At 64.9% G+C, this 23,861-nt stretch overlaps 4 protein-coding genes across 7 annotated transcripts in view; 3 read left to right on the top strand and 1 right to left on the bottom strand.

Annotated features, from left to right (window-relative positions):
• The window catches only part of RAB15 (RAB15, member RAS oncogene family), a 3,528-nt gene extending 2,948 nt beyond the window's left edge, over positions 1-580 (top strand). The window contains exons 6-7 of one of the 3 annotated variants that reach the window (XM_027903755.1): positions 134-199; positions 312-580. In XM_027903755.1, the coding sequence (XP_027759556.1) occupies positions 134-199; positions 312-467 (222 nt within the window). In that variant the 3' untranslated portion in view covers positions 468-580. The remainder of the gene's footprint in view (positions 1-133; positions 200-311) is intronic. The other 2 variants (XM_027903754.1, XM_027903753.1) reach the window with 2 other exon arrangements.
• A 932-nt stretch (positions 581-1,512) lies between these two features.
• GPX2 (glutathione peroxidase 2) lies at positions 1,513-2,338 on the top strand. Its single transcript, XM_027903773.1, has 2 exons — positions 1,513-1,789; positions 1,885-2,338. Exons 1-2 carry the CDS (start codon positions 1,565-1,567, stop codon positions 2,233-2,235), a joined length of 576 nt encoding a protein of 191 aa, XP_027759574.1. The 5' UTR covers positions 1,513-1,564; the 3' UTR covers positions 2,236-2,338.
• A 610-nt stretch (positions 2,339-2,948) lies between these two features.
• On the bottom strand, positions 2,949-4,724 carry CHURC1 (churchill domain containing 1). Of its 2 annotated transcripts, none has more exons than XM_027903782.1 (5): positions 4,647-4,724; positions 4,427-4,562; positions 3,807-3,877; positions 3,278-3,374; positions 2,949-3,191 (listed from the first exon to the last, which is right to left on the bottom strand). In XM_027903782.1, the coding sequence occupies exons 1-4, from the start codon at positions 4,713-4,715 to the stop codon at positions 3,282-3,284; spliced, it is 369 nt and encodes a 122-aa protein (XP_027759583.1). In that variant the 5' UTR covers positions 4,716-4,724; the 3' UTR covers positions 2,949-3,191; positions 3,278-3,281. The 2 variants fall into 2 exon arrangements, with proteins under 2 accessions (XP_027759583.1, XP_027759582.1); XM_027903781.1 differs by having other exon boundaries at positions 2,949-3,199.
• A 4,806-nt stretch (positions 4,725-9,530) lies between these two features.
• On the top strand, positions 9,531-23,838 carry SPTB (spectrin beta, erythrocytic). The gene is made up of 35 exons (XM_027903705.1): positions 9,531-9,708; positions 9,781-9,932; positions 10,130-10,303; positions 10,413-10,504; positions 10,580-10,660; positions 10,746-10,861; positions 11,036-11,148; positions 11,227-11,414; positions 11,495-11,612; positions 11,951-12,109; positions 12,193-12,495; positions 12,599-12,749; positions 12,841-13,708; positions 13,790-13,927; positions 14,013-14,772; positions 14,863-15,065; positions 15,149-15,239; positions 15,314-15,460; positions 15,959-16,222; positions 16,357-16,572; positions 16,659-16,748; positions 16,849-17,124; positions 17,462-17,592; positions 17,844-18,048; positions 18,130-18,504; positions 18,643-18,887; positions 18,971-19,109; positions 19,183-19,267; positions 19,365-19,561; positions 19,648-19,757; positions 20,038-20,125; positions 22,514-22,683; positions 22,766-22,939; positions 23,016-23,058; positions 23,572-23,838. The coding sequence occupies exons 1-35, from the start codon at positions 9,561-9,563 to the stop codon at positions 23,740-23,742; spliced, it is 6,981 nt and encodes a 2,326-aa protein (XP_027759506.1). The 5' UTR covers positions 9,531-9,560; the 3' UTR covers positions 23,743-23,838.
• Positions 23,839-23,861: the final 23 nt, after the last annotated feature.

Consider the following 23,861-nt stretch of genomic DNA (forward strand, 5'->3'; position numbering starts at 1 on the left):
CCTCTCTGCCAGCCCCCTCAGCTCACCCGTCTGTCCGTGCCCGGCTGTGCACGTTCCGGGGGGAAAGAGGTGTTATTGAATCCCCCCCCACACCAAATCACGCTCCCTCCCCGCCAAAATCCTGGTGCCACAGTTGGCCAGGGAATACGGGATGGATTTCTACGAGACCAGTGCCTGCAGCAACCTCAACATCAAGGAGGTATGGGGGGGCTGGAGGAGGGCCGCGGGGTCCTGAGGGGACTGGGAGAGGGGCTGGAGGTTCTGGAGGGGCCGGGGCGCGCTCTCCCGGGCTCACACGCCCCTTCCCGCAGTCCTTCACACGGCTGACGGAGCTGGTGCTGCAGGCGCACCGCAAGGAGCTGGAGGAGCTGCGGGGACCCCCCCGCGCCCCCACCCTGGCCCGGCTGGAGGAGGAGGAGCAGCAGCCTCTGCAGAGCGAGGACTCCCCCAAAACCTGCTGGTGCTGAAGGCTGGCACCCCACTGACCCCGCACCGGGCTGTGTTGGGGGAGGGCTCGATAGGGGCGGGATTGGGGCGGTCCCCATGGCGGTGGGGAGGGACACCCCACAGGGAATGGGAGGGGGGAAGGCATGGGGGTGGCCCCCCATCCTGGCACCTGTGCCCCCCCGGTGTGCAGGGTGGGGTGGGGGGTGTCCAGGCGCTGTGTGCCCACCCTGTGTCCACCCCGTGCCCGTGGGAGCCCCCCCCAGTTTTACACACAACGTTTGCAGAATAAAAGTGATGCTGGAGGTGCTGGTGGTCCGTGTGCTCCGTGGGGGGCTGTGGGCCATGGTGGTGGTCACCTTCCAGAGGCACTGGCACAGGGAGCAGCGTGCGGCAGGCACGGATCAGCCACGGACACCCGAGCGGTGATCAATAATTGACGGGGATCGGGGGCAGCCAGGACGGTGTCCCCTTTCCAGGCTGGGCACAGGAATATGGAGTGTGGGATCCGTGGGGTGCCACGGCCAACACCAGTGGGATGGGTGGTTACTGGGATGACGGTCACCAGCTCATAGGTGGACACCGAGATGCTGCCGGACACTGGGATGGGCAGGTACAAGGACAATGGTGGGCACCACAGCGGACGGGCCCAAGGATTGAGCTGGCACTGGGACCAGCGGGCCCTGGGACTGGTGGGCACTGGGATGGCAGTGCAGGAGGCCTCAGAGGCGATGCCAAGGCAGCGCCAGGCCTGAAGTGCTTGGGCACCCGTCCCCCCTGCCCTCCACCCCACACAACCCCAGCTCCCAGACTCCTATTATTCCCTGATTCCCACCAGCATTCCCAAACCTCGGGAACACGCCGTGCCAGGCCGGCAGCATCCCCCATCCCGCGGGCACTGGGACGAGCAGCCGCACCGCGCCGTGCCATGAATTATTGAGGCAGGTGGAGCATCGCCCTGGCCCCGCGCCACCTTCCTCCTTCCACGGGTGGGACGGGCAGCTCCAATTTCTCCCAAGCCGCGGCGGGGCCCGCAGACCTTTGGACCATGACGTGGGAGCCGGGAAGCCCTTAAGAGGCAGCGCGGGCGCGTGGGGGGGAGGCAGCCGCGCCCGCAGCCATGAGCGTCCCCATCGCCAAGTCCTTCTACGACCTGAGCGCCACCTCCCTGCACGGGGAAAAGGTGGATTTTGGCGTTTTCCGGGGCCGTGTGGTCCTGATCGAGAACGTGGCGTCGCTCTGAGGCACCACGGTGCGGGATTACACCCAGCTCAACCAGCTCCAAGCCCGCTACCCCCGGCGGCTGGTCGTGCTGGGCTTCCCCTGTAACCAGTTTGGCTACCAGGTAAGTCCGGTGGGCTACAAGGCAGTGGGGGGGGTGGGGGTGGGGGTGGGAGCTGGAAAACGCACAGCTCCCCGATTTCCCCTTCCCCGCTGCAGGAGAACGGCACCAATGAGGAGATCCTCAACACCCTGAAGCACGTGCGGCCGGGGGGCGGCTTCGAGCCCAACTTCACCCTGTTCCAGAAGTGCCAGGTGAACGGCAGCGACACCCACCCCGTGTTCGCCTACCTCAAGGCTCACCTGCCTGCGCCAGCTGACGAGGCCGAACACCTGATGTCCGAGCCCCGCTTTGTCACCTGGAGCCCTGTGCGGCGCTCTGACATCTCCTGGAATTTTGAGAAGTTCCTGGTGGGTCCCGAGGGGGAGCCGTTCCGGCGCTATAGCCCCCGTGTGCCCACGGCGCAGCTGGAGCCTGACATCCAGCGCCTCCTCAAGCTGGCCAAGTAACCCCGGCTCCAGCACGGCCCCGGCTCCGATGTGATCCCAGCTCCAAGGTGACCCTGGGGTGGCCCCAGCTCTCCGCAGGGTGACAGCCCACTCCGAAACCGCCGTGGGGAGGGGGCTCGATGGGGGCGGAGGGTTGGAGCCGCTGGGGCGGCGCGGGCTGGGGGCAATAAACGAGCCGGAGGGAGCGCGTCCGGATCCGTGTGGTTTTTGGGAACGTACCCGCAGCCATGTGGGTTTTAGGAGCCGTCGGGGGGAGCAGGAAGGAGGCTGCAGCCCTGAGGTGCCAAATCAGGAAACGGCGGCACAAGGGTAGGTGGGGGCCAGGCCAGCTGCACCCAGTTCCTCGCGGGTGTTGCTGGGGCTGAGTGCCAAGAGCAGCATCTCATTCACCCCAGGGCAGTGATTTCCCACACCCAGCTCCTTCCCGCCTCAGGAATAAGGAATTCCCAGCAGGGCAGGGCTAAGTTACACACCCCAGGGCACACAGACGTGACCTCAAGCCAGCTCCTCAGGGAGGGAAAATAATCAACTTGTTTCTCCGCAGAAGAGCACTGCAAGAGTGCAGTGGGCTCTCAGGTGCTGGGAAGGACTAGAGAGGAATTCCATAGGCTCCTGGGATGGCAAAAGCCCCCTTGATCCCTGCATCAGCCCCCAATACCTTCACCAGCTCTAGGGGGTAAAGCCCACCCCCAAAATATTCCCACCTGCACCACTGAGCTGTCACATGTCACATTTATTGCCCCACACCAGAGGCCTCCTGAGGCAGGGATGGGGTGGGAATCCCTTTGGATCCTGTTTTTGGGGTGACACAGACCCTGTTTTGGGGTCCCCTTTATGTCTCCAGCACAAGGGGGGCTCGGGCCGTGGCGCTGCACCCCATCCCTGCAGCCGGGGTCAGAGCCACAGGGCTCCGGAAACACGGGAGCATCCAGTGTCGGGCATTCCTTGAATCCAGGCTGGAAGTCTGGAGGAGAGAATCATGTAAGGGACCGTGTGGTCCGCAGGGATCGTGGTTCCAGGGATCTCATCCCAGGGTACACACCAGTTCAGAAGAGTGGGGTCATCTGGCGAGGGTCGTCAGGCAGGATGCTGATGGAATCCTCGGCACGGCCGCAGAGCAGGCACAGCATGGTGTATTCCTGGGGGGAGGAAAAGGGGGGGATGGAAAAAAAATGGGGCTGCCATGGCCCTGCTCCCCCACAGGGAAACCTGAGCCGGATCCGGTACCCGATCCCTGATGGCAATCAGAGCCGGGGGATCTCATTTCCAGCCCCACTGGCTCCCCTGAGCCCTTTTTCCAGCAGTTTGCTGCATAGAAAATGTGACAAGAATAAGGAATGGGGGGCACAGGCCCCTCCCATCACCCACATTCCCGTGCCAGGTGAGCTAGGCTCCCCCTACAAGGCACGAACTAGTGCTGGGAGCATCCAGGTAGCCCTGGGCACAGAGATGCAGCTCCGAATCCTTCGAGGCTCCATCCCAGGGCAGGTGGGAATCAGCCCGTGGAAGGTGGGTCTGACATCCTGGAGGCAGAGGAACCAGGAAGGGGTTTGGGGTGAAAAGGGACACACCTGGTAGTCGTCGACCACGCTGAAGGTGTACTCGTGACGCGCAATCAAGTGGTGGCAGTTCTTGCACAGGTCTGTGAGGACAGGAGACAGTGGGGTGAGGGGACACAGGCACTGCCCCTGGGTTACACCCCCCTCCCAGTCCCCCAAGCTCCCACCCTCCGTGCCTGCCCTCACTCCTGGGGTGCAGACCTCCTGTCCCCAAAGCATCGAATTCACCCATCCCAGCACCTCACCCCCCCCTTAATGCCCCTCAGCTCCCTGACAACCCATCAGGACACCCCGTCCCCGGGAAGCCACCATTTCCATCCTCAGGGACCTCATGAATATTTGGCCCCCAAATCAACCCTCCCTTAGGCCTCCCCCCTCCTCTGAGCCCGGGTCCTCCCTATCATCACGCACCCCAAACCCCAGGCCCCAGAGGTCCCCCAGAGGCCCCAGGTCCCCTCCAACACCCAAGAACCCCCGATTTCCAGACCCCTCCCAGTCCTCCAGTCACCCCTCCCAACCTTCAGCGAGCCCCTGAGCCCCAGGCCCCAAATGTCCCCCTCGACCCTCAAGACCCCCAGATCCCACAGCTCACGCCCCTCCCCCTCCCCTCCCCCGGTGCTCCCCCCTCGCACGGTCGTAGGTGACGATCTCCTCCCCGTCGTGCAGGCCCGCGGCCCGGTTCGCGGCCAGCACGAAGTCCCGGCGGCCGCACTGCGCGCAGCCCACGAAGTTCAGGAGGAAGGAGCCGCCCTCCAGGCAGGTGGTGCCCTAGGGCGGCAGCAGAGGCTGGGACCAGGCCGGGGAGCAGCCCCGGCGGGTCCCCGGCCCGGCCCGGCCCCCCCCGCCCCTCACCCGCTCGGGGTACTCGGTGCCCACACAGCCCCCGCACATCTCGCGCCCCGGGTCTCGCGAGAGCTGCATCCAAGGGGCGGAGCTTGATGGCGGGGCGGGGGCCGCGGGGCGGTCTCAGTGGTTGTGGGCGGGGCTTGAGGTGAAAGGGGCGGGGCGTGGGGCCAATGGGGCGGGGGGGGGGGGAACTGGGGCTACCCGGGGGCACCCGGGACTGGTGGCGGACACCTGGGGGCACACAGGACTAGTGCAGGACACCCGGGGCCTCCCAAGTGGGGGCACACAGGACTAGTGGAGCACACACCAGATTAGTGAGGGACACCTGGAGCTGTCTGGCAGGAACCAGGGACTAGTGGGGGACACCTGCAACTACTGGGGGCACATAAGACTAGTGCAGGACACCTGGGGGCACCCGGGACTAGTGGGACACACATAGGGCTAGTGGAAGACACCCGGAGGCACACAGGACTAGTGCAGGACAAACTGGGGCTACCTGGGGACAGCCGGGACTAGTGGGGACAAGGCTGCTTGGGGACATTCGGAGCTGGCTGGAGATTGCTGGAACTAGCTGGGAGCATCCAGGGCTATTGGGGGACACTTGGAGCTACCTGAGGCACGTCCAGGGCTTTTGGGGGACACCCAGGGCTGATCACGCAGGGGCCTGGGCTAGCTGGGGGCTGCCTGGGTTAGGTGGAGGGCACCACTGACTAGATGGGGGACACCTAGGAATAATTGGGGCATGCCTGGGGCTAGCTGGGGGACACTGAGGTCTAACTGAGGGGTGCCTGGGACTAGCTGGGGGACTGATAAGGCTAATGAGACACAACCACGGTTAGCGGGGGGGGGCGGTTACCCAGAACTAGCGGGGGACACCCGGTACTGGCTGGGGATCACTGAGGGCCAGCTGCGGGGTGCCTGTGACTAGCTGGGGGGCATCCAGGGCTAGCGGAGGACACGTGGGCTGGCCGGGGGAGGGGGTTCGCCGGGGACCCCCGCCAGTGTTGGCGTGGCGCTGCGCTGCTCCGCGCCTGGCAGGTGCCGGTGCCACCGGTGCTGCTGCTGCCGGTGATGCTGTCGGTGCTGGTGCCGGTGCCGGTGCTTCCGGTGCCGGTGCTGCCGGTGCCGTTGCCGGTGCCGCGGGTGCCGGTGGCGCTGGCGGCCGGGGGGCGCCGCTGTGCTGCATTGCGGGGCGGGCGGCCCGTCCCCGTCCCCGTCCCTGCGCCCATCCCCGTCCCCGCCCGCCCGGTCGGCTCGGCCCGGCCCTCCCGGGGGGAGCTGGGCTATCGGGGCCGGGCAGCGCCGCCGGCTCCGGGCAGGAATGTCCCTGCGCGCCCAGATAATGTTATTTATATCGCCGTGCAGGGCGGCTCCGCTCCCCCCGCCCCGCTCCCGCACCGGCCCCGCCGCCGCCGCCGCCGCCGCCGCTCTCCCGCCCGCCGCCCCGCGCAGGTGAGACCCCGCGGCACCGGGATGCGCCGTTCCGGGGCGTACGGAGGGGTTCGGGGGGCGGCGGGAGGCGCTGCTCCCTGGGGACACGCCGGCGGGGGGGGCACCGGGAGGCGCTGCCCGCCCCGGGGATACCGGGCGGGGGGTCTGCGCCGAGCACCGGGAGCGGCACCGGGCGGGGGGAGGGCGGTAGGCACGGTGAAAAGTTTGGTGGGGGGTGAGGAGCCCTCCGGAGGGGGCTAAACGCCCTTTTCGCCCTGCGGCGGGGGCTCTGCTGTCAACCCGTGTCCCTCGGGGCTGCTTTCAGGAAGGACGGGACGGGCGAGTGGCGGTGACTTTCTGGGGACACCCCGGGGACAACGTGGGGACACCTTGGGGACACTTCCCCTGGGGTGCCAAACCCTGGAGGGTTCCCCAAGACAGTCCTGGGTGCTTCCAGCTCTGTCAAGACACGGTGGGCAAGCCAAGTCCGGAGGGTCTTGCTGGAACACACCGCCCAACCCACTTTGTCCCCCAGTTTTATCAACTGGGCAAACTGGAGTTACTGGAAAGGGTTTTTGGGGTGCCGTGCCCTTGACAGCCCCCCTACCCCCATCCCAGCGCCAGAAGGATGCTCATGGGTGGGCACTGGGCTGAGGGAACTCTTACCCTCACCCCAACAACCTGGGGGTCCCCAAGGGCTGATTTCCCAGCATTTCCCTTTATAAATTTCCAGCTCCCAGAATCAGGAGATTGGGGTGCCTTGGAAGAGGGTGGCAAGCCCAGGAGGCCCAGAAAGCCCCGTTGGGTGCCTGCACAACCCCCCACAGAGTATTTTACAGCTATTGTGTGGTTTTGTGGCACTGACTGGCAATTTTGGGGTGCAAGGGGGGGGCAGCTCCTAAGAAGGGAGTGGGGCTCGGCTGGCACCACGCGCAGGGGAGGCCTATTTATAGCCAAAAATGTCTGTGGAGTGTCAGCACGTGTGCATGTCTCCAACTTGGGTGACATGGGACAGTCCTGGCACGGCCAGTGTGTGGCCCTGGGGAAGCCCAAATTCTCCAGGCGGGTGAGAGTGTGGCAGGGGAGCCCTGGCCGGAGCGGGGCAGCGCGGCCGGAGAAGCCATGCCGTGCCGTGCCCAAGCGCCCCGTGCTGTGCCGCGCGGCCGTGCCGAGCAGGACCATCTGCTCCCAGCTCTGGCCCTGCGCCTGGCAGGCAGGAGGCTGTTGGGGGGCCGGGGGGATGCCCCCCGGCTCCTACCCCCTTCCCAACAAGAGCGTGGATGCCCGTGGGCACGGTGGAGATGCCAAATCCAGGGGTTTTGGTGAAGTGGAGCAATGGAGACACACTAGGCTGTGGGTGGCGGCGGTGGGGCAGCAATTTTGGGGTGTTTAGGGGGATCCCAATGAGTTCTTTTGCCCTGGGAAGGGGTTTTCCAGCAGCAGGCTGCGGTGGCAAAGGATGAGCCAGGGAAGGGGTTTGAGGGTACCATGGGTGCCAGGAGCCAACCGCTGCCCTGGCTGCCTTCGGGATGTGGGGGGATGTCACCTGTGCCCGGTGGGGGGACCGTGGCGACGGCACAGTGCCAGCCCCAAGCCGGGAAGTGCTGATTCACCGTGCCGAGTCGCTGGCCGGGGAAGGCGACGCTGCTCGGGCCGCGGCTGCAGGATGCTGGCGGTGAGGCCGGCAAGCCGGCACTCCCAGCTTCCCGCACACCGAGCAGGAGGAATGACAATTCCCAAGTGGCGGGTGCCGGTGGCGGCGCGGCTGTGCCAGGGAGGGATGCTCAGGAGGCGCCGGTGCGGCGGAGGGAGATTTAAAGGGTGGGTGAGCACCCGTGCTCAGAGCGCTCCCGTGGGCCTGCTGTGGCTCCCTTCAGCGTCATCTCCTCCTCCTCTCTCTCCTCCTTGGATGCTCATGGCCGTGGCCCTGCTGCTGTGTTGTCAGGGACACAGTCAGAACTGAGGTGTCCTGCAGAGACCCGACCCAGCTCAGCACACCCATCCCACTGGCAGTCCCTGAAGTTCTGGGGGGAAGGTCCCCAAATCTGGGCTCCCACAGGGCTTTCCTGCCAGGGGGAGCCAGGTGCTCCGGCAGTGGCACAGAGCCACGGCATGGGGGACTGCGGGCCTGGCTCTGGTGCCCTCCTGCCCGCTCCTGCATGTGCTCACATGCCTGCTGTGTATGTCCCATGACCTGGCTCCTGTGTGCATGCTCTGGCATGTTCCTGCATGTCCTTGGTCATATGTGCACACTCTTGCATGCCCTGGCGTGTTCTTGCACGTCCTTGCTCTCACGTGGATGCTCTGACATGCTCTGGCACTCTTCCACATGTCTTTACTGACATGTACACGCTCTGGCGTGCTCCTGCCTGCCTTTGCCGGTATGTGCATGCTCTGGCACACTCTGGCATGTTTCTACATGTCCTGGCTCACCTGTGCACACTCTGCCATGCTTCTGTGTGTCCTTGCTCACTCTTGCATGCTCTGGCAAGTTCCCGCTTGTCCTCGCTCCCATGGACAGGCTCTGTCACACTTCTACACTTCTACATGCCCTTCCTCACACATGCACATGTTCCAGCATGCTCTTGCTGCCATGTCCACGCTCCTGCATGCTCCTCCATGTCCTTGCACACTCTTGGTGCCACCAGACCCGGGCCAAGCCCTGCCTGTGCTGCCCCGATTAGGGTGCGGAGTTGGGGTGCGGTCCAACCAGGCCACCCCGATAACGCCGCCCAGGGGGACCCGAGGGGATCCAGGGGGTGCCCCAAGGGGTTCCGGGGGGGCCTGGGGGAATCATACAGTGTCACAGCTCACGGGGTCACCAGTGGTTTGGGGCACACTGTGTTCTCCTCAGCACCCTCAGCTGAGGGCTACATGCAACTCTGGGTTGCTGGGGGTGGTCCTGGGTGTGTTGCTGGCTGTGGGGAGCCAGAACCCATCTCCTCTCACCCCTCAGGGGCCCCAGCAGCCACCGACAGCTGCTCGGAGGCATTTTTAGATACCAGCCATGTCCTATCTGTGTCTCAAATGTCCGCGGGGGTGGGTGGCCACCCCCGCTGGCAGCTGTCACCCACTTTCTGCCACCAGTGTTGGTGAAGCCCCTCTCTTGTGCAGGGTTTGGGGTGAGCAGCACCCTCTTCCCTAGGGGTACGCAAGGATTGGGGAACACCCCCGGAGACCCGGATTGGGGTGCTAGCGGGGCAGGAGGGACCTGGGTGGTGACACAGCACTGTAAATAGCCATTGGCACGGTTCGGCACAGCTCAGCACCGGGGGTCCTGGAGCACGCAGCACCCAGGTGCCCCCCCAACACCTGGGTGGGGTGAGGCTAAATCCCTCTGAGCAGCTTATCCAGCCGCTCTGAGCTGCAAATCCCCACGTGCCGCAGGGCTGGCGAGCCGCTGCAGCCGCGCTGATTCTCACAGTCCCCCTGTCCCCAGGGGCCTCTCGCCGGTAGCCGACGGCCACCGGGCCGGGGGACACCGGGACCATGACCTCGGCCAACGACTACGAGCAGCTGGAGCTGCAGCAGCAGTACAGCCGCATCAACGTCCGCTGGGACGCGTCCGACGATGAGCTGGACAACGACAACAGCTCGGCGCGGCTCTTTGAGCGCTCCCGCATCAAAGCCCTGGCAGGTGGGTGCCAGCTCCCCGCGGTCCCCCGGGTTGTCCCAGCTGTCGGTGACCCCGTGCCTACTGTCCTTGCAGATGAGCGGGAGGCCGTGCAGAAGAAAACCTTCACCAAGTGGGTAAACTCGCACCTGGCTCGTGTCACCTGCCGCATCTCGGACCTCTACATGGACCTCCGGGACGGGCGTGTGCTCATCAAGCTGCTGGAGGTGCTGTCAGGAGAGCTTCTGGTAGGAATCCCATCCAGCTGGAGACCCTGGGACCTATGCCATGCCATGCCATGCCACGTCATGTCAACTGTTCCACCAGGGAGCTGACCTTGCCGTTGGCCAGGGGCTGGGGTGGCAGCATGGGTGTGGGGGTGTCCCGTGTGGGGTTTGGGGTACCTGGTGTGGAGGGGAGAGTGCTGAGTGTTGTTGTGCCCCAGCCCAAGCCCACCAAGGGCCGGATGCGGATCCACTGCCTGGAGAATGTGGACAAGGCACTGCAGTTCCTGAAGGAGCAGCGGGTGCATCTGGAGAACATGGGCTCCCACGACATCGTGGATGGCAACCACCGCCTCGTCCTCGGCCTCATCTGGACCATCATCCTCCGCTTCCAGGTGGGAACAGGTGGCTTGGCACACCCCTCAGCTCCTCACCTCGTTCCCAAGCAGGAGCCATCCTCCATGGATCTCCTGTTCCAACCCCAGGATGTCCTTCTGTCCCCAGATCCAGGACATCATTGTGGAGACACAGGAGGGCCGGGAGACACGCTCTGCCAGGGATGCGCTGCTGCTCTGGTGCCAGATGAAGACGGCAGGGTAGGTGCCCCACACCTCTGCTCCGGGGTCCGGCAGTGTCCAGAGGGTGACAGTGACACTCTGTCCCCATTGCAGGTACCCTCACGTGAATGTCACCAACTTCACCTCGAGCTGGAAGGACGGGCTGGCTTTCAATGCCCTCATCCACAGGCACAGGTAGGTGGCATGGCACCGGGGTAGTGGTGGCACTGAGTGATGTCCCACAGGTGTGTCACTGCTGTCCCATGCCCTCCATAACCAGGCCTGAGCTGGTTGACTTCCAAAACTTGACCAAATCCAATGCCCGGCACAACCTGGAGCATGCGTTCAGCGTGGCAGAGCGGCACCTGGGCATCACCCCGCTCCTTGACCCCGAAGGTGAGTCTGTGCTGCCAGCCCTTCTGCTTCAGTTTCTGCTGGGACACTGCCAGGCTCTGTGGAGCACAGAGAGGTACCCAGCCCATGGAAAGGAAGGAGGGTCTGGGTGGGCACGAGGGAGAGGGGTGGGCCGAGGTCGGGTCGGAAGTGACGCCTCTCGCTTGTGCTGGGCAGATGTATTCACGGAGAACCCTGACGAGAAGTCCATCATCACCTACGTGGTGGCCTTCTACCACTACTTCTCCAAAATGAAGGTGCTGGAGGTGGAGGGAAGGCGCCTGGGCAAGGTAAGGGACAGTGTGAGGTGGTCAGGGAGGTTCTGTTGGGGTGCTGGCCCCCCGCGCTCACCGCCGGTGCCACCACAGGTCATCGAGCATGCCAAGGAGACAGAGAGGATGATCGAGGGCTACGGGGGGCTGGCGTCCGACCTGCTCACCTGGATCGAGCAGACCATCGCCTCCCTCAACAGCCGCAGCTTCGCCAACTCTCTGGCAGGGGTGCAGCACCAGCTGCAAGCCTTCAGCACCTACCGCACCGTGGAGAAGCCCCCCAAGTAAGAGCCCCCCACCTTCCTCAGGCCTGCCTGATGGTGTGGAGCACCCAAGGGTGGCCTCTGAGTTCTCTCCGTGGCAGGTTTCAGGAGAAGGGCAACCTGGAGGTGCTGCTCTTCACCATCCAGTCACGGATGAGAGCCAACAACCAGCGTGTCTACACCCCACACGAGGGGCGCCTGGTCTCTGACATCAACCGGGTACGGGGTCCATCTCCTGGGGTCACTGGTGTCTGTCTCCTGGGATCACTGGCGTCTGTCTCCTGGGGTCAAGTCAGGTCCATCTCCTGGGGGAATTTGAGTTCACCTCCTGGGGGAAGTTGTGTCTGTTTCCTGGGAGCAAATTGGGTCCATCATCTTCTGGGGACAAAGCAGGTCCATCTCCTAGGGGCAGGTTGAGCCCATCTCCCGGAGGAAGCTGAATCCCTCTGCTGGAGCACATTGGTTCTGTCCCAGAGCAGTTCAGGTCCTAGGGCGGGTTGGGTTCATTTCCCAGGACAGTTCAGGGTGCCACCCCCTCCGGTGTCACCTTTCCCCAGGCCTGGGAGCAACTGGAGAAAGCGGAGCACGAGCGGGAGCTGGCACTGCGCAACGAGCTGATCCGTCAGGAGAAGCTGGAGCAGCTGGCACGACGCTTCGACCGCAAAGCAGCCATGAGGGAGGCCTGGCTGAGTGAGAACCAGCGCCTGGTGGCCCAGGTGAGGCCGGGGACCCCCACCCCATGGACCCCCACCCCAGGGAGTCCCACCAGAGCCTCACCATGGGCTCTGTGCTGGGGCAGGACAACTTCGGGCAGGACCTGGCAGCCGTGGAGGCGGCCAAGAAGAAGCATGAGGCCATCGAGACAGACACGGCTGCCTACAGGGAACGGGTGCAGGCCATTGAGGCTGTGGCCAGGGAGCTGGAGCTAGAGGGCTACCATGACATCCAGCGCATCAATGGGCGCAAGGACAACATCCTGCGGCTCTGGGAGCAGCTCCTGGAGCTTCTGGCTGCCCGGCGCCAGCGCCTGGAGATGAACCTCACCCTGCAGCACCTCTTCCAGGAGATGCTGCATTGCATCGACTGGATGGATGAGGTCAAGGTGAGCCATGAGTGTTGAGCCTCGGGGCGGGGGGGGATGAGATGTTGGGGTGCTGATGCCACGTTTTTAGTGGCAGTGGGTGACAGCTGAGGCTTTCCCGCAGGTGCAACTGGCATCTCCCGAATCTGGAAAGCACCTTCTGGAAGCGGAGGAGCTGCTACAGACCCACCGGCTGCTGGAGGCTGACATGGCCATGCAGGCGGAGACAGCCCGGGCCATCAGTGCGGCCGCCCTCCGCTTCGCCGACGCCGAGGGTGGGTGTGTGGGGACAGCCCGGCATCCATGGCACGGCCAGGAGAAGGTAGGATGCTGTGCTGATGGGCGCCCTCCTCGATCCCTGTCCAGGCTACCGTCCCTGCGACCCCAAAGTCATCCGGGATCGCGTGAGCCACCTGGAGATGTGCCGGCGGGAGCTGCAGGTGCTGGCGGCACGGAGGAGAGCCTTGCTGGAGCAATCCCGCTCCCTCTGGACCTGCCTGTGGGAGCTGGACGAGGCAGAGAGCTGGATCAAAGAGCAGGAGCAGCTCTACTCCTCCCTGGACTTCGGGAAGGACCTGCCGGGTGTGCTGCTGCTCCAGCGCCGGCACGCTGCCTTCGAGGCCGAGCTGCGGAGTCGGGGCGGGCGGCTGCAGCAGGCGCTGGCGGCGGGCGAGGGGCTGGCGGCCGCGGGCCGGGCAGCCGAGCGGCTGCGGGAGCGGGGGGCGGCCGTGCGGGCGCTGTGGACGCAGCTGGAGGAGCTGGCGGCGTTCCGGCGTCGCGGCTTGCGGGAAGCCGAGGGCTTCTTCCAGTTCCAGGTGGAGGTGGAGGAGCTGGCCGAGGGGCTGCAGGATGCCCAACGGCGGGCGGCCGCCGAGGAGCTGGGCCAGGATGAGTCCCGCACCCTCGTCCTGCTGCGGCAGCACCAGGAGCTGCTGGACGAGCTGGCGGCTGCACGGGAGCAGCTGGACCGGCTGGCGCAGCAAGCCGAGGGCTTCCCGCCGGAGCTGCGCGCCGGCCCCGAGGCTCAGAGCCGGCTGGCGGCACTGCGGGAGTTGCACGCACAGGCGGCCGCGCTGGCCGAGCGCCGCGGCCGCCAGCTGCAGGACGCCCTGGACCTCTATACCGTCTTCGGGGAGAGCGACGCCTGCCACCTCTGGATGGGCTCCAAGGAGACCTGGCTGGCGCAGCTGGAGGTGCCGCAGGCGCTGGAGGACCTGGACGTGGCGCAGCGCAGGTGAGGAACCCCCGGTGGTGGCGGTGCCGCCGTGCTCGTGTCCCGAGGGGCTGCCCGCGCTCAGCCTGGCTGTTCCCGCAGGCTGGACGGGCTGGAGCAGGACATGGCCGCCGTGGCTTCCCAGATCGCCGCGGTCAATCAGGCGGCCGACGGGCTCCTGGCCGGCGGGCACCCTCGGAGCCCCCAGGTCCGGCAGTGCCAGGAGCAGCTCAACAAGAGGTACCGTGGTGTGTGACACTGGGGTGGGCTGGCGGGTGATATCCCTGCAGTGCGTCCCCCCGCATCCCCCGCCTCTGTCCCGCAGGTGGAACCGGTTCCGGGAGCTGGTGTCGGAGCGCCGGCGGGCAGTGGGCTCGGCACTGCGACTCCTCAACTACAACCTGGAGTCCGAGGAGACTCAGCAATGGCTGCGGAGCAAAGCCCGGGCGGTGGAGGCCACGGCCGAGCTGGGCCGTGACCTGGCCGGGGTCCTGGCCACCCAGCGCAAGCTCTTCGGCATCGAGCGGGAGCTGGCGGTGGCCCAGGACCGCCTGGCCGCCCTGCGCTCCCAGGCCGAGCGCCTGGCTGAGGAGCGGCCCGAGGCGGCCCCGGAGGTGGCCCAGCGGCTGGCAACGGCGACGTCCGCCTGGGACGAGCTGCAGGCGGCCCTGGGAGAGCGGGCGGCATCCCTTGGGGAAGCCGGGCAGCTCCGGAGCTTCCTGCAGGACCTGGATGACTTCCAGGCGTGGCTCTTCGGCGCCCAGAAGGCTGTGGCGGCTGCCGACGAGGTGCCGGCGTCCTTGGCAGAGGCGGAGGAGATGCTGCAGCGGCACGAGGCGGCCCGGCGTGATGCCGAGGAGCACGCGGGTGCCTTTGCCGCCCTGGTGGAGGCGGGGGAGCGGGTGCTGGGGGGACAGACAGACCCTGAGTATGAGGGGCTGCGGCAGCGCCTGGGCGGTGTGGAGGCCGGCTGGGCTGCCCTGGGCAGGATGGCGGAGGCTCGGCAGCGCTTCCTCACCCAGTGCCGCGACTTCCAGGAGTTCCTCCGCGATGCCAAGCAGGCGGAGATCCTCCTCACCAACCAGGTGGGTGCCCAGGCAACATCCTTTGGGGTTCCTTGGCACACCCAAAAAGGGGTGACCCTGTGCTGACCCCTTGCCATGCCCCCCCCCCAGGAGTACACGCTGTCCCACCTGGAGCTGCCCCCCACGCTGGAGGGCTCGGCCGCTGCCCTGCGCCGCTTCCAGGATTTCCGTGCCGGTGTGGAGAGCAGCGCCGAGAAGGTCCCCGAGGTGGTGGCTGGTGGCAACAAGCTGGTGGCTGAAGGGAACATCTTTGCCGAGAAGATCTCTGAGAAGTGCCAGGCTCTCCAGGAGCGGTGAGTCCAGCTCAGGGCTGGCGGGTGAGTGGGCAGCAGGTGGGCAGTGGGGCTGATGCTGCCCATCCCTGCTCCCTTGCCAGGCACGGAGCCGTCATGGCCAAGGTGAAGGAGGCGGCTGGTTTGCTACAGGACAACCACGACCTGCAGACCTTCCTGCAGAGCTGCCGGGAGGTAGGAACATGGCATGGCTGGTGGCACTCCTGGGGTGTCCCCACCAGCCAAGTCCTGACACCCTTTCCCTGCAGTTTGATGCCTGGGTGGAGGAGAAGATGCTGATGGCTCAGGATGTCTCCTACGGAGAAGCCCGTGGTCTCCACAGCAAGTGGCAGAAGCACCAGGCGTTCATGGCTGAGCTAGCACCCAACCAGAGCTGGCTGGAGAAGATCGAAGCGGTGGGTGCCGGCACCATGACCAGACAGGGGCAACGGAGATGGGGAAGAGTCGGGGGGGGGGGGGGGGCAGCCTGGAGAAAAGGAGGCTCAGAGACAACCTTCTTGCTCCCCACAACTCCCTGACAGGAGGGTGGAGCCAGGTGGGGTTGGGCTCTGCTCCCAGGAAAGAAGGGGCAAAACAAGAAGAAACAACCTCAAGCTGCACCAGGGGAGCTTCAGGTTGGATATCAGGGAAAATTCCTTCATGAAAAGTGCTGTCCAGGCTCAGAACAGGCTGCCCAGGGCAGTGGTAGAGGGATTTAAAAGCCTTGTGGATGTGGCACCTGGGGACGTGGTCAGTGGTGGCGTTGGCAGTACTGAGGGAATGGTTGGACTCCGTGGCCTTAGAGGTGTCTTCCAACCTTAGTGACTCCACAATTCGGGAGGAATCTCAGCCTGCAGCATGGGAGGGATGGCCCTGTGCTGTGGTGGCCACCAGCCTGCCTGTTGTTGCCACAGGAGGGGACAGAGCTGGCGAGCCGCAAGCCGCAATATGGCGCGGTGGTGCCGCGGCGGCTGGAGGAGCTGCGCCGGCGCTGGGACGGGCTGCGCGGCGCGGCCGAGGAGAAGGGCCGGCAGCTGTTCGAGGCCGAGCGCTCGGCGCTGTACGCCCAGAGCTACGTGGAGCTGGAGAGGTGGCTGGGGCGGGCGCAGGAGGAGCTGCGCGCCGCCGAGAAGGTCCAGGACCTCACCGCCACCAACCTGCTGCTGAAGAGGTTGACGGTGGGTGGGGGCACCTCGCTGATTTCTTTGGGAAGGAGCGGGAGGTCCGAGGTGACGGGTTTTGTTCCCAAATGGGGCTGGGGGGGTCTCCAGCTTGGCTCTGACCCGCAACTCATGTGGGTTTGCCCCTGCAGAGACTGGAAGAGCAAGTGGGAACGTGGATGAAGGAGCTGGAGGAACTGGGGTGGCAGGGCACCCCTGGTGCTGGGGATGTGCCAGACGCCACCGGGCAGGAGCAGATGCTCCGGCAGCGAGTCCTGGAGCTGCTGGAGCCGCTGGAGAGGAAGAGGAAGGAGCTGGAGACTGCCAAGGCCATGTACCAGCTGGGGCGGGATCTGGAGGATGAGACGGTGAGCGTCCTCACTGCAGCAGGGTTTGAGGTGCGGGAGGCACCCATGGGTGCTGCGGGGGGCTCAGTGGGTGCTCTTTCCCGCAGCTATGGGTGCAGGAGCGGCTGTCCCTGGCGAGGTCGACGGATCACGGCACTGACCTCCCAACCGTGCAGCGCCTGGCCAAGAGGAACGAGGTGAGCCCAGGCGCTGCGGCAACACCCACCACCCCAGAGGGTCCCTTGGGATCATCCATCCCCTAGGTGACCCTCACCGTGACCTCCTGCCCCCTGGCAGACGCTGCAGAAGGAGTTGGCAGGCCATGCCCCCCGCCTGGCCGAGGTGCTGAGCCGGGGAGAGGCGGCGGGGAGCGGCGACGAGCCGGGCCCGGAGCTGGCAGCGCGGGCGCAGGAGCTGCGGGCGCTGTGGGAGACGCTGCAGGAGGAGGCAGCTGCCCGGCAGCGGCGCCTGCAGGAGGCTGGAGAGGCTCAGCAGTACTACCTGGATGCCAGCGAGGCTGAGGCCTGGGTCAGCGAGCAGGAGCTCTTCATGGGAGCCGAGGAGAAGCCAAAGGTGAGGAGAAGATCCATGTGGTGCCCCATGTCATGAGGGGGTCTGTGCCGTGTCACGCTGTGCTGGGACACCCCATGTCAACCTGGGCCATGCCATACTCTGCTGTTGGATGTTATCCACATCTAACAGGATACACTGTGGTGTGTCACACACCTATGTGCCATTCCTGTGCCACTACACACTATCCACCCCATGCCATGCCTTCCTGTTTCACCCTGCTGAGCTCAGCATTGCTGCCCAAGGCATCAGATGGAACCAGGACATCCCTGTAGGGTGGCTGGCAGGTCTTGACCCCAGTTCCTGTGCCCCGACCACGCCTGTGTCTTCCATTCCATAGGATGAGGAGAGTGGCTTGGTGATGCTGAAGAGACATGTCCGGCAGTTGCGCTCCATTGAGGACTATGGACAAACCATCAAGGAGCTGGCAGGGAGGGCGCAGCAACTGCTCTCCACCGGCCACCCCGAGGGGTAGGTGCCACCGCTGCCTGTCCCCTGTCCCTCGAGGCAGTCCCGTGCCCTCAGCGCTGTGTGGGTGGGGGGTTTGGCTGGAGATCTGGCAGTGTTGGCTGCTCTGGTTGGGCCGGGAGGTGGTTGCAGAGGGATGTGGGGAGCACAGAGCGGGTCCTTCACCCCCAAGCCCCCCCGGTCATCAACACGGGTGGGTCGGGGACATCTTTTCCCGGGTGAGAACTGGGTGTCTGTGTGCCGGGACCGCGCAGGGAGCAGATCATCCGGCTGCAGGGCCAGGTGGACAAGCACTACGCGGGGCTGAAGGAGGCGGCTGAGGAGCGCCGCCGGCGCCTGGAGAACATGTCCCACCTCTTCCAGCTGAAGCGGGAGGTGGAAGACCTGGAGCAGTGGATCGCCGAGCGCGACGTGGTCGCCTCCTCCCAGGAGATGGGGCAGGACCTGGACCACGTCACGGTGAGGGTCGCAGGGTGAGCGTTGGTGGTGCCAGTGGGTGGTTTGGGGCTGTGACGTGACTATTGTCTCCCCTCCGTGCAGCTCCTGCGGGAGAAGTTTCGGGAGTTTGCACGGGAGACCGGCAGTGTGGGGCAGGAGCGCGTGGACCGGGTGAACCTGACGATCGAGGACCTCATCGATGCCGGGCACACCGAGGCAGCCACCATGGCCGAGTGGAAGGACGGGCTGAACGAGAGCTGGGCCGACCTGCTGGAGCTGATCGACACCCGCATGCAACTCCTCGCCGCCTCCCACGACCTCCACAAGTACTTCTACGACGGTGCTGAGCTGCTGGCCCTCATCGCCAGCCGGCGCCAGGAGCTGCCCCAGGACCTGGGTGAGGATGCTGGCACAGTGGAGGCTTTCCACCGCATGCACAGCGCCTTCGAGAGGGACCTCCAGCTGCTGGAGGCACAGGTGAGGCTCCGTCCTGGATACCAGCACTCAGCATTCCCAGGGGTCTAGTAGAAGGTGCCCCTACCCATGGCGGGAGGTTGGGCTAGATGGTCTTTAAGGTCCCTTCCGCCCTGAACCATTCCACGCTGCTCCGTGCAGGTACAGCAGTTTCGGGAGACGGCGGCGCGCCTGCAGACCGCCTATGCCGGGGAGAAGGCGGCCGGAATCCAGGAACAGGAACAGGAGGTGTCCCGAGCGCTGCAGGAACTGCTGGAGGCCTGCAGCGGGCGCCGGGCACGGCTAGTGGACACGGCCGACAAGCACCGCTTCTTCAGCATGGCACGGGATCTGCTCTCCTGGATGGAAAGCACCGTCCGGCAGATCGAGACACAGGAGAAACCCAGGTAGGGATGCGCCCGGCGGGCACCTGGGATGGGAACGGCACCAGTGGCACTACTGACGTCGGTGCCCCTCTCTCTCTCCCCAGGGATGTCTCCTCGGTGGAGCTGCTGATGAAGTACCACCAGGGAATTAGGGCCGAGGTGGATGCTCGGAGCAAGAACTTCACCACCTGCATCGAGCTGGGCAAGAAGCTGCTGCAGCGAAAGCACCAGGACTCACCAGAGGTGAAGAAATCAGGGATGGGGGGTGGTGGGGACAGTGCCGCCAGGGCCACCCCCTCACAGCTTTCCCTCTCAGATCAAGGCGAAGCTGGTGGAGCTGGTGGACAAGAGGAAAGCCATGATGGAGACGTGGGAGCAGCGCTGGGAGCGGCTGCGGCTGCGTGAGTGTGCCGGGGGTACCAGGGAGGGGCGTGGCAGTGCCGAGGGGGCAGCGGGGAGTGTGGGCCAGGGGCTGAACTCTGTCTGTCCCTCTCCCAGTGCTGGAGGTTTGCCAGTTCTCCCGCGATGCCTCAGTGGCCGAGTCGTGGCTCATGGCGCAGGAGCCCTACCTGGCCAGCAGCGACTACGGGCAGACGGTGGACGCGGTGGAGAAGCTGCTGAAGCGACACGAGGCTTTCGAGAAGTCCTCGGCCACCTGGGAGGAGCGAATCGCCGCCCTCAGGAAGCTGACAACGGTGAGGAAGGCTCGTGAAGAGGCTTCTGCCTGCTCTGCCTCAGCTCCCCCGCCATCCCTTAACACTTTACCTCCTTTTCCCGGCAGCTGGAGCTCCTGGGCGGGCGATCGCTGCGTGAGGGGCTGCCACGGGATGGGACAATGCGCTCAGAGGCTCCCGACTACCACCTGGACCTGGATGGGGAGCTGGATGCCAGGTAAGGGCTGCCACCACCACCATTCCACGTGACCACGGACACCGCTTTAACATCGTTTTTCTCAAACCATTAAGGATTTTTTGTTTTAGCATTAAGGGGCTTTTTAGCAATCTGCCTTTTCCAAGCAACAAACTGACGCTCTTCTGCAGCATGAAGGTTAAACTTCACCCTGACAGGGCTTTCATCCCTTGAGGGGGAGACAGGAGAGCTGCAGCCAGCCCCAAATCCCTGCAGGATCACATCTGGGATGGGGATGCTGAACGGCTGCTTCCCTGTGCAGGTCTGAGGAGGAAGAGGATGAGGAGGAGAAGAGGAAGGATGTGAGCACACAGGACACTTCGCTACCCACCACGGATGGACCAGAGCCGGTCAGTTCTTGAGTTTAGCTTTTACCTTCCCCAACAGCCAAAACCGTCTCCCTGCATGTCCCACCGTTCCTGGCACCCCCCGTGACTGTGACCACGTTGTGCTGATGGCTCCCTGTGTCCCCAACCCTCACCTTATCCTTGCCTTGAGTTGAATAAATGCTAAATTACCCCAGAAAGGCCAGGTGGGCAGAGGGGTGCTGCAGGTCCCCTTGGCCCCAGCTCCTGGGGTGACAGGGGGTTGGCACCCGTGGGTGCACATGTGTGTCTGGGATCCGTGCAACAGTCAGAGCTGGATTGTCTGCCCTGGAGCGGGCAGATCCCGGCTACTGTGTCACTCCAAGGGACATCATCGCTCTGTGGGGCACTGTCACCTCATGGGGCATTGTCACCCTGTGGGGCATTGTCACTCTGTGAGGCATTGTCACTCCAAGGAGCATCATCACCCTGCGGGACATCGTCACCCCTGGGGCATTGTCACCCCCTGGGACGTTGTCCAGAGGGACATCATCACCCTGCGGGACATCAGCACCCTGCGGGGCATCGTCACCCCAAGAGACGCCATCACTGTATGGGGCGTTGTCACCCCATGGAGCACTGTCACCCTCTGGGGTATTGTCACCTTGTGAGACGTTGCCACCCTACAAGGCATCAGCACCCTGTGGGGCATCATTACCCCCACAGCACTGACACCCTGCAAGGCATCGTCACTCCACAGGGCACTGCCCCCCTCGGGACACTGTCACCTCACATGCCAGCCCCCTTGTGACTGCTGCCAGCCTCTCTGCTCCTCCTGCCTGCTCTGCCTACGTGGGGACACGATGGCTTTCTGGTGGCTTTGCCTGCTTGGGGACAGGAACTCCTTCTGCTTCTTCTACCTGCTTGGGGACACGGGTGTCTACTGGCTCCTGGGGGACAGGAACATTTTCCCCTGCCTGGGGACAGGATCCTTGAGTACCTACACAGGGACTAGATCATTTGTGCCTGCTCAGGGATCTTCTGGCTCCTCAGGGACAGGGTGCTGCTCTGCCTGCTTGGGAACACAGCCACTTTCATCTGCCTGGGGACAGGAGGTCCCTCTGCCTACTACCAGCCTGCTCAGGGACATGGGCATCTTCTGGATCCTTGGGGACAATATCACTTTCCCCTGCCTGGGGGCAAGGTCCTGGAGTACCTACACGGGGACAGGATCATTTCTGCCTGCCTGGGGACATGGGCATCTCCTGGGGACAGGGTCCTTCTCTGCCTGTTTGGGGACACAACCACTTTCATCTGCTTGGGGTCAGCAACTCCCTCTGCCTGTTCAGGGACACGGGCATCTTCTGGCTCCATGGGGACAGGGTCCTCTCTGCCTGCTCAGGAACACAGATACTTTCACCTGCTTGGGGACAGAAGCCCCATCTGCATGGAGACACGGGGATCTCCTGACTCCTTGGGGACAGGGATCATGACCGAGCCCCTCCTGTGACACCCAGCTGGATGGGCGTCCCCTTTACAGGGGACCACGTCCCCTGACTGGACCTCCCACTGTCCCCAAGACCTTGGGCTGGCAGCAACGGCAGGGTGGCTCCCAGGACTGCTCACGTGGCTCGGCTCAACCTCATCACCCCACATCTGGGGCACCACTGGCACCAAGATCTGGGGGTCCCAGGGCTGGACCATGAGCCAGCAGCTCAATCCTTACAGTAGTCACCAGTTCCCATGTACTGGAGCTGGGGTGGCTTCACCGGCACTGTGCTGAGGATCCTTGCTGCTTGCTGGGGTCTTCCCAGCAGCCACCAGTTCCCATAGGCCAGAGCTGATGAGGTCACTGTCACTGAGATCTGGGGGTCCCAAGGTTGGACCATGTCCCAGCCACTCACTGAGGTCCTGCCAGTAACCACCAGTTCCTGAATATTCAAGCTGGTAGGGTCACTGACAATGTACTGGGGGTCTCAGGGCTGGACCATGTCTGAGATGTTCATTGGGGTCCTCCCAGTAGCCACCGGTTTCCACATATCAGAACTGGTCGGGTCACTGGCACCTCAGTGACGGTCCCAGCCATCACTGGAGTCCTCCCAGTAGTCACTAGTTCCTGAATATTCAAGCTGTTGGGGTCACTGACAGTGTACTGAGGGTCTCAGGGCTGGACCATGTCCCAGATGCTCACTGGAGTCCTCCCAGTAGCCACCAGTTCCAACATCCCAGATCTGGTGGGGTCACTGGTACCGAGACCTGGGGGTGACCCACCCCCAGGCCGGAGCTTATAGACCAGCTCAAGAACCGTGACCCACCGGTGACAGCGACCCACGTGCCCGGTGCCACCACGGGAGGGGACAGCACCTCTCTCCACGCATCCCTCGGTGGCGGTGGGTGACGCCACGGCGTAACCGCGCCGTTGCTTTGCGACAGCTGGCGCCGAGGACGGGTGACGAGGAGCCAGTGTCACCAGCCCCACGGCCACCACGGGAGGAGCCGGAGGAGCCGGCCACGCTGCCAGCCCGCGTCAGCAGTGTCCAGCTGGAGGGCTACCTTGGCCGCAAGCACGACCTGGAGGCGGCCACCAAGCGTGCGTCCAACCGGTAGGCAGGGTGGCGGCGGCGGCGGGGCCCGCGGTGTCCCCGGGCGGGGCGGTGACACCGGGGTGACCCAGTGCTGGCGCAGGTCGTGGAGCACGCGGTACTGCGTCCTGCGGGGTGGCCAGCTCGCCTTCTTCAAGGATGCCAAGAGCCGTGCCCTGGGGTTGCCGTGCCAGGGCGAGGAGCCCCTGGGGCTGCGCGACGCCCGCTGTGAGGTCCCCGCCGGCTACAAGAAGAAGAAACACGTCTTCAAGCTCAGGTGAGGGCACGGCGTGGCGCTGGGTGGGGGGGCACGGTGGGCACGCGTGGCACTGGTGTATGTGCTCTGTCCCCAGGCTCAGCAACGGCAGCGAGTGGCTGTTCCATGGCAAGGATGAGGTGAGGGGTGGCCTGGGGACACAGGGGTGGGTGGGGGATATGGTGGTGACCAGCAGTGACCGGGGGAACACAGGGTGGCCAGTGGTGCCCAGGGGACACAGGGGTAGTAGCCAGAGAGGTCCAGAGGGACACGGAGTGGCTGGCTGTTCCCAGGGGACACAGGGGAACACCACTGGTGCCCAGGGGACATGATGGCACTCAGCAGTGGCCAGGGGGACATGGGGTGGCTGGTGATGCCCAGGGGAACACAGGGGGGTAGTAGCAGTGCCCAGGGGACACACGGGTGGCCAGGGGAACGTTGCGGGGCCAGTGGTGCTCAGCAGACACAGGGGCGGCAAGAGGTGCCATGAGGACACAATGAGGGGCTGGCAGTGCCCAGGGGAATGTGGGCGGCTGGGGAAGACGGGGGGCAAATGGCATCACCCAGGGGGACACGGGGGTGGCCAGGAAGGTGCTGGGGGGACAGGGGAGCCCCTACTGATCTCCCCCTTCCCCCTCCCCCCGTGCCCGCAGGAGGAGCTGCAGGCCTGGCTGCAGGGGCTGAGCGCGGCCATCACCGAGTGTAGGGGCAGCTGGGGGAAGACGCAGAGCCTCCCCCTGTCCCTGCCCCCGGCCCCCCCCGAACCCCCCGTGCCCCGCAAGGACAAGGAGAAACGCTTCAGCTTCTTCCCAAAAAAGAAATAACCCCCCTGGATGGCGGGCGGAGGGGGACACCCCACGTCACGCCAGCAGGGCCACGCGTGTGTAAGGACACGCGTGTGCGGGTACCTGCACAGGTGCCACCGGGTCTAGAGGGCATGTGT

Source organism: Empidonax traillii, unplaced genomic scaffold, assembly GCF_003031625.1.
Source record: "Empidonax traillii isolate 1590-97213 ecotype Southwest subspecies unplaced genomic scaffold, ASM303162v1 scaffold992:size1346157, whole genome shotgun sequence".
In the NCBI taxonomy this organism is placed as follows: Eukaryota; Metazoa; Chordata; class Aves; order Passeriformes; family Tyrannidae; genus Empidonax; species Empidonax traillii.